Here is a 9,646-nt window from a genome sequence, read left to right on the forward strand (position 1 = left end):
CACTACACACCGTAGTTCAACGGCATCAAAATGTAAATAAACGCCATGGGTGGGTCTACACCTGACCTCCAAAGTAATGATATCAAGTACAGGCACGTATCTATTTGATACTATTATAATTACGTCGATATTTTTTGGCATCACAACATCTTCTTTCGTATTTTTAATACAGGAAATATGTCCCTGGACACATGAGGACTTTGAATATGACCAATGTATGATCCTGTAACTACTTGGTATCAGATCGATATTGTGGTATCATCCAAAACGAATGTAAAGTATCAAAACAACAGAGGAAAAAGTGATTATTACATTTTAACAGAAGTGTAGATAGATCATGTTAAAAAGAGAAAGTAAGCAGATATTAACAGTAAATGAACAAGTAGATTAATAATAATTTTTTTTACATTTTTTCTTTCATAATGTTGACAAAATAGTAGAATGATAAATGACACAATATGTTACTGCATATGTCAGCAGACTAATTAGGAGCGTTTGCTTGTTTACTTACTACTAAAAGACAAGTTGTCTAGTATGTTCACTATTTTATTTAAAGGCCTACTGAAATGCGATTTTCTTATTCAAACGGGGATAGCAGGTCCATTCTATGTGTCGTACTTGATAATTTCGCGATATTGCCATATTTTTGCTGAAATGATTTAGTAGAGAATGTCGACGATAAAGTTCGCAACTTTTCGTCGCTGATAAAAAAGCCTTGCTTGTACCGGAAGTAGCAGACGAGTAGCGTGACGTCACAGGTTGTGGAGCTCCTCACATCTGCACATTGTTTACAATCATGGCCACCAGCAGCGAGAGCGATTCGGACCGAGAAAGCGACGATTTCCCCATTAATTTGAGCGAGGATGAAAGATTCGTGGATGGGGAAAGTGAGAGTGAAGGACTAGAGGGCAGTGGGAGCGATTCAGATAGGGAAGATGCTGTGAGAGGCGGGTGGGACCTGATATTCAGCTGGGAATGACTAAAACAGTAAATAAACACAAGACATATATATACTCTATTAGCCACAACACAACCAGGCTTATATTTAATATGCCACAAATTAATCCCGCATAAAAAACACCTCCCCCCTCCCATCCATATAACCCGCCAATACAACTCAAACACCTGCACAACACACTCAATCCCACAGCCCAAAGTACCGTTCACCTCCCCAAAGTTCATACAGCACATATATTTCCCCAAAGTCCACAAAGTTACGTACGTGACATGCACATAGCGGCACGCACGTACGGGCAAGCGATCAAATGTTTGGAAGCCGCAGCTGCATGCGTACTCACGGTACCGCGTCTGCGCATCCAACTCAAAGTCCTCCTGGTAAGAGTCTCTGTTGTCCCAGTTCTCCACAGGCCAATGGTAAAGCTTGACTGTCATCTTTCGGGAATGTAAACAATGAAACACCGGCTGTGTTTGTGTTGCTGCAGCCGCCCGCAGTACACCGCTTCCCACCTACAGCTTTCTTCTTTGCTGTCTCCATTGTTCATTGAACAAATTGCAAAAGATTCACCAACACAGATGTCCAGAATACTGTGGAATTTTGCGATGAAAACAGACGACTTAATAGCTGGCCACTATGCTGTCCCAAAATGTCCTCCACATTCCGGGACGTCATGCGCTGACGTCATCATACCGAGACGTTTTCAGCAGTATATTTCGCGCAAAATTTAAAATTGCACTTTAGTTAGCTAAATACTAAACACATTGGCATGTGTTGCAATGTTAAGATTTCATAATTGATATGTAAACTATCAGACTGCGTGGTTGGTAGTAGTGGGTTTCAGTAGGCCTTTAAGGACTTAACTGCAATAAGAAACATATGTTTAATGTACCCTAAGATTTTTGTTAAAATAAAGCCAATAATGCCATTTTTTTGTGGTCCCCTTTATTTAGAAAAGTACCGAAAAGTATCTATATAATTTTAGTACCGGTACCAAAATATTGGTATCCTTACAACACTAGTTGACTTAAGAGTGCAAAAGTAGGATTTATCCGAACTCTTGCAGTCGTGTTTGTCTCTTTTGTGATGGAGTTGCTTAGTGCAGGTCATTCACTTTTTTTAAAGTGTTTACAACTTTTTGCAACACCATTTGTCTTCTTTGCTCAGCGGGGCCATGACCGCTGCCGGTAAAAAGCGTCACCCGTCTCTGTTGGCACGCTGCTCTCACAATAAAACACAGGCATACTGTGTCACAGTATGATGTGTGTGTGTGTGTGTATACTGCAGCATCCTTCATAAAACATGTGGCAGCTTTCATGGGGGCGATATGACTCTGAATCTTTTATTGATGATGGCAGATGATGGGGGTCGACCCTTTTGTTGTTGCAATAAAACACAACTGTGTGCGAGTGTTTTTGACCCCGCCTCCTGTCTGCCTTTCACAGGGGAGGTCCTACGTGTTTGACCAGGTGTTCCCCACCAACGCCACCCAGGAGCAGGTCTACAACACCTGTGCCAAGCAAATTGTCAAAGGTAGGACACCTAACGAGGACGCCTTCTTTATTGCTGCGGTAGAAGGTTTAAATTATGCTGCGACAGCATAAAATGTCATCCCTGAGTCATATTCATCACCTTTCCATCTGTCATTTATTTTCTGCCTTCTGGGTTTTTTGTGAAGATGAAAGCGGGCCGAGGAAAAGAAGTGATTTGTCAAGTGAGATTATTTATCTAGCGCCAGATGAAAAGGCACAAAAAGTGACGACGGCATAAAAGTCAAGGTAAAGGATTGATCAGAAACACAGGAGGTCTCTTTTTTTATTCCTCTATAAATGGCTTTTTTTTTATTATAACTTCCACTTGATAGACTCTTCTGACACCACATTTCACAAACAGCCTCTGGTTTCTCCAATCACGCCTGTAGTTAAAGCTTTGTTCTTGTTGAGGTTTGAATAATCTTGTATTTATTAGTTTGCACTAGTGTTGTAACAAACCAAAATTTCAGTACTTTTCGATACTTTTGTAAATAAAGGGGACCACAAAAATTGCCATTATTGGCTTTATTTTAACAAAAAATCTTAGGGTACATTAAACATATGTTTATTATTGCAGTTAAGTCCTTAAATAAAATAGTGAACATACTAGACAACTTGTCTTTTAGTAGTAAGTAAACAAACAGACTCCTAATTAGTCTGCTGACGTATGCAGTAACATATTGTGTCATTTATCTACCTATTATTTTGTCAACATTATTAAGGACAAGTGGTAGAAAATGAATTATTAATCTACTTGTTCATTTACTGTTAATATCTGCTTTCTTTCTCTTTTAACATGTTCTGTCTACACTTCTGTTAAAATGTAATAATCACTTATTCTTCTCTTCTTTGAAACTTTACATTAGTTTTGGATGATACCACAAATTTGGGTATCAAGCCGATACCAAGTAGTTACAGGATCATACATTGGTCATGTTCAAAGTCCTCATGTGTCCAGGGACATATTTCCTGAGTTTATAAACATAATATACATTTTTTTAAAACAAAAGAAGATGTTGTGATGCCAAAACATATCGACATAATCATAGTAGTATCGACTAGATACGTGCCTGTACTTGGTATCATTACAGTGGATGTTAGGCGTTTGTTTACATTTTGATGCCGGTGAGCTACGGTGTTTAGTGAAGCATGTTTAGCTATTCCTCGTCCTGCAGGGATGATACTTGTAAGAAACGTACTTTATTTGTTGCCATGGCGACCAGGATTAGTGATTTAGAAGTAGCTAAAACACTGCCGACGGCGGATGGACGTTAGCCGCTAGCTAGCTAGCCATATCTTAAAGCACCTCTTCCTGAGGGCGTTTCAGTTTTATAACTTTACCTTTATCTTTACTTTTTAAGCCAAAATGCATCCGTTCTCCCTTTTCTGTCTACACACTGTGTCTGCTTGTAAGTACTCCATCAGTGTGTGAATGTGTGTGTGAATGGGTGAATGTGGAAATACTGTCAAAGCGCTTTGAGTACCTTGAAGGTAGAAAAGCGCTATACAAGTATAACCCATTTACCATTACTCTGTGTGTGTGTGTGTGTGTGTGTGTGTGCCGCCGAACATGCCCCTCTGCTCGTAAAACCAGCAATGTCATGACGTGACGCGTGACGTTTCAGAGACGGTATAGTTCCAAAAATGATTCATTAGTATTGCGGTACTATAGTAATACCGGTATACTGTCCAACCCTAATTTTCACACACAGACAACACTATTAATATACTAAGTAAAGCAAATCTCATGTGCAGGAAACAAACATCCCTCATCATAATTGACTTGAGACCAACGTATTCTTCACTTGTTTTTTTAAAAGAGTAACATGCAACCGTGGATTAAAGAACTTGTGGTAATTTATATCCAAGAGAATGTTGTCTGTATTAAACTTTGCTTAAAAGAACCTTATGTAATAATTGCATGTCAAGTCATCATTATATATGTCAAAAGGCATTAATAAATCATGTTCTTTCCCAATACCGCTATAACTGATGACAGGAGTTCATGTTCAAATCAAAAATTAGATTTACAGCCCCGAAATCGTGTTATTGTTTTCATTTCGATGTCCCTCCCTCCACCGTTTGACTAATTAGAAAGTCTGAGTGTGTTACATCCAGATTGCCAATTACGCACCGCCATCTTCGTCTGGCTACTGCCACTGGTAAAGTTACTAAACATGTCGGACTTTTGTCATGAATAAGTTGAGAATGGTTAACTTTTAGATTGACTAAGCCAGGAACAAAACCAGCATTTGTATTAGCGATTTTAATTAATTAATAATTGTGTGAATGCTGCAAAGTATTCACACATATGGTTTTCTACACCAAAATTAATCTATTTATTCTTATTCAACTTATTCTTCTCCAGATTTTGGCGCGTTCTACCTTCCACATTGTTCACCCGATTCAAATCAATTCAACTTCAAACTGTTCAACCTATTCGGGAAACGTGGGTTTTCCCTTGAAAAATTCTAAAAATTCCCAGATTTCCCAGAATTTCAGGTTTTCCGGGAAATTTTTCCCATTCAAAATGAATTGGCCATTTTTCAAACTTCCACCATTTCCAAATTTTTCCACTTATTCAAACTATTTTACCTTCAACATACTCCACCATTTTGGAAATATACATTTCCGTTTTTTTAACTTAAAAAAGATTCCAGGATTTTCCAGAATTCCTGCTTTTCCAAAGCCCTATGTCCACCCTTTTTTCTGGCGACTACTCCTTCCACATTTTTCAACACATTTCAACCGTCAAAACATTCCTCTTAATTAGGAAAAAAAACTAAGTTGTTTTTTTAACTGGAAAAATTACGGGTTTTCCCAAAATTCCAGGAATTCCGTAATACCATTTCTCAATTCATCATGTTACTACTTCAACATTTCTCGACCGATTTGAAAAATTCCAACACCAACCATTTAAAATTATTCAGACCATTCAAGTTTTTTACCATTTTCAAAAAATTCCCACTTTCCACGAAATTCCCAATTTTTTCTGTAATTCCCATTGAAATGAATGGGACATTCTTTAAAGTTCCACAACTTCCACATTTTCATCTGATTCAAACCTTTCCAACTTCAAAATATTCAGCCTGTTCAAGAATTGTGTGCTCTACTTCAACAATTAAAAAAAAAATTCCCGAATTTCCCATAATTCCTTTTTTTGTGCATTTTCCCCATTCAAAATGAATTGGCGATTTTTCAAACTTCCACAATTCCCACATTCTTCAACTCATTCAAACCATTCTAGCATCCACACATTCCACTCATTCTGGACATTTAAACTAACACTTTCCCAAGTTCCAAACCAAATTCCGGTTTTCATGGAAATTGAAACGCTCCAACATTCAAACCATTCCAACATTCAAACCATTTCAGCGTTTAAACGATTTCAACATTTAAACTATTTCTACATTCATCCTACATCCCATTAGCATTTCAGTTCAGCGTCAGCTCTTCAACATTCAAACCATTCCAACATTCAAACTATTCTTACATTCATTCTACATTCTGTCAGCATTTCAGTTCAACTTCAGCATTGGAGCATTCACATGCAATATTTTGTTAAAATAAAGCCAATAATGACATTTTTTGTGGTCCCCTTTATTTAGAAAAGTACCGAAAAGTATCAAAATCATTTTGGTACCGGTACCAAAATGTTGGTATTGGGACAACACTAATTCACACTTTAAATGCATTGAACAAATCAAAACATACGCAGAGTATATTTTGAAGGATCTAAATCGTTTGCAATGTTATCAACACATTTCTGTAGACATTCTGTGAAACCATCCATCTATGTATTTTCCATAGCGTTTATTCTCATTGGGGTCGTGAATAAGATGGAGTCTATCCCTATGAAACTACACAGATGAATATACAAAATACATCTATCAGACAAATGTTTTAAAATTCTTCTGTTAACATTTTTGTCCAGCACTTTAGAAAAGACAGGTAGCACAGAAATAAACTAGCATTCCCAGATTCAAACAAAGAAAGATAGAAGAAGCTTATCGACTACGGCGTTGGCACGGACTACAAAGGCGTACTCGTGCAATTTTTCAGGATTTAAAGTTGTTTCTTTGGCTACTTTAAAATTCCTTGTTTCAATACCTTCGATGCCATCTTTCATCAATGCCTAAATAAACGCCCCAGGTGTAACTACAGCATCCATGGAAAGTAAAATCATAGACTAATCTTTTCACCAACAAATATTTTCCAGTAAAAAAAAATGTCGGAATGAGTTCCTAGCAAGTAAGAGAATATAATGTCGGTCTTGAGCTGCGAGTAGGAAGGCGAGGAAAGCCTAAAAAGATCTCCGCAGAGAGAAGCTCTGATTAGTCTTCGGCTGGCTAACTCTGCAGTCAAAGCTTTCAGGATGAAGTGTTTTCGCTTCTTTAACCCTTGATAGTTTTTACCGCAGGGATTTATTAGCCTGTGTGAGCAGTCGAAGACTGTTAATGCATAACCTTAACACAAGCAGACATGTTGTTTTCACTGCAGAGTCTTGAACACAAGCTGCAAGTGCATAAAATACTATATATTATACAGTTATTATGCACTGTAATCCATCTGATCCAGATTACATGATCAAAAAGACAATCTCAGTTTAACAGACTCAATTATTTGACACTGGCTGAAGTGAGGTCTAAATCTGAATTGTGAAACTTCGGGCACGTTTGAGTCTTGCTTTTACGTTTTTTTTTTCCTGCTTTCTTTTGTAACAAGCATTTGATCTGCCTCTTTACCCCTCAGATGTTCTGGGTGGCTACAACGGCACCATCTTTGCCTATGGCCAGACCTCCTCTGGAAAGACACACACGATGGAGGTACAGTACTGTATTTATTTAAAAGTTGAAGGGGAAATGCACTTTTTTTTTTAACATTTTGCCTATCATTACAATCCCTATGTTTTTTATGCATTCTAATTCGTAAAATACACATGTATTAGGTGGCTAACCATGTACCAGTACACTCTTTCGCCCATAAAGCCCTCTAATGCCCCGTGTACACTAAGGTTATCCAGGGTAAATCCCACCTAACCTTATCCTTGTCCACACACAACAATGCCACCGTTTAAAACCCGCTCCCTCCTCCGTCCACCGGCTCAACGCGACCTAATACACATGCGCGGAAAATGCGCATTTCATAGTCACCTCCAGTGTTGCTTTGTGTGCAAGTTTTAAATTTAACTTATCTGAACAATATCCAGTGTAGTGGTATTTCAATTAACTGGAATCCGGTGTGCTGTGGGGCCCTATTGTAGTGAATCACACCTGAGACATCATAAATTAATCAAATCTTTAATAAACATGTGAGAGTACACAATGTGACAAAGCACATTTTACAACAATCAATATAGGGATCTAGATATCTGGTCAGGACACTCCTCACTCTTTTCACCTTCATTGTCCATTCGGACGTGCCCTAAACACCTCCCCAGGGAGGCGTTCGGGTGGCATCCTGTCCAGATGCCCGAACCACCTCATCTGGCTCCTCTCCATGTGGAGGAGTAGCGGGTTTACTTTGAGCTCCTCCCGGAGGGCAGAGCTTCTCACCCTATCTCTAAGGGAGAGCCCCACCACCCGGCGGAGGAAACTCATTTCAGCCGCTTGTACCAGGGATCTTGTCCTTTCGGTCATAACCCAAAGCTCATGACCATAGGTGAGGATTGGAACGTAGATCGACCGGCAAATTGAGAACTTTGCCTTCCGGCTCAGCTCCTTCTTCACCACAACGGATCGATACAGCGTCCGCATTTCTGCAGACGCCTCATCGATCCACTTGTCGATCTCACGATCCACTCTTCCCTCACTCGTGAAAAAGACTCTGAGGTACTTGAACTCCTCCCCAGCCCGGAGATGGCACTCCACCCTTTTCCGGGCGAGAACCATGGACCCGGACTTGGAGGTGCTGATTCTCATCCCAGTCACTTCGCACTTGGCTGCGAACCGATCCAGTGAGAGCTGAAGATGCTGGCAAGATGAAGCCATCAGGACCACATCATCTGCAAAAAGCAGAGACCTAATCCTGCAGCCACCAAACCGGATCCCCTTAACGCCCTGACTGTGCCTAGAAATTCTGTCCATAAAAGTCATGAACAGAATCGGTGACAAAGGGCAGCCTTGGCGTAGTCTAACCCTTACTGGAAACAGGTCCGACATACTGCCGGCAATGCGGACTAAACTCTGACACTGATCATACAGGGAGCGGACCGCCACAATCAGACATTCCGATACCCCATACTCTCTGAGCACTCCCCACAGGACGTCCCGAGGGACATGGTCAAATGCCTTCTCCAAGTCCACAAAGCACATGTAGACTGGTTGGGCAAACTCCCATGCACCCTCAAGGACCCTGCCGAGAGTACAGAGCTGGTCCATAGTTCCACGACCAGGACGAAAACCACACTTACAGAACAGCAATGCAGCAAAAAAAAATAAAAAATTTAATTGGGGAAAACAAGGCTTTTACAATCAGTGTAAAAAAAGGTGCCACAGCTGGTATCCCCTCTGATACTACCTCCAAAGCCCAGAAATAGCTGAGTCGATTTTTTTTCCCCACCCTTTTGTTTCTATTCTGCCATTTACACAGAGCAACGAGTTACAAAGCTAAGGGAAATCCATCTTATACAGTTAAAACGGCAATATTGGGACCTTACCTTTTCCAGGGAAGAGTCCTCCCAGTGTCTTTAGTTCTAAGGCTGTCTACTAGGATTGAAGATGAATCAGAATCAGAATCAGAATAGTTTTATTGCCGTTGTTTGAGAACGGGTTCACAAACTAGGAATTTTTCTTGGTACAATCATGCAACATAAAACACATATAACACAGAATAGGTAATAGGTAATAAAAAACGAGCTATCAGATCTTGTTATTGTTCATGTGTCTGATGGCCGAGGGGAAAGAACTGTTCAGGTGGCTGGAGGTGTGGGTCTGGATGGACCGTAGTCTCCTGCCTGAGTGGGGAAAAGGGAGAATAGTTTGTGTGCAGGGTGAGAAGAGTCAGCTGTGATCTGACCCACACGCCTCCTGGTCCTGGAGGAGAACAGGTCCTGGAGGGATGGGAGCCTGCAGCCAATACATATACATATATATATATATATATATATATATATATATATATATATATATATATATATATATATGTATATATATATATA

The 9,646-nt window shown here is 39.8% G+C and overlaps 1 protein-coding gene across 1 annotated transcript in view; it reads left to right on the forward strand.

Annotated features, from left to right (window-relative positions):
- Positions 1-9,646, forward strand: part of kif5ab (kinesin family member 5A, b) — a 459,246-nt gene that overhangs the window by 124,898 nt on the left and 324,702 nt on the right. The window contains exons 2-3 of the mRNA XM_061937764.2: positions 2,401-2,488; positions 7,240-7,313. Of these exons, the coding sequence (XP_061793748.2) occupies positions 2,401-2,488; positions 7,240-7,313 (162 nt within the window). The remainder of the gene's footprint in view (positions 1-2,400; positions 2,489-7,239; positions 7,314-9,646) is intronic.

Source organism: Nerophis lumbriciformis, linkage group LG03, assembly GCF_033978685.3.
Source record: "Nerophis lumbriciformis linkage group LG03, RoL_Nlum_v2.1, whole genome shotgun sequence".
In the NCBI taxonomy this organism is placed as follows: Eukaryota; Metazoa; Chordata; class Actinopteri; order Syngnathiformes; family Syngnathidae; genus Nerophis; species Nerophis lumbriciformis.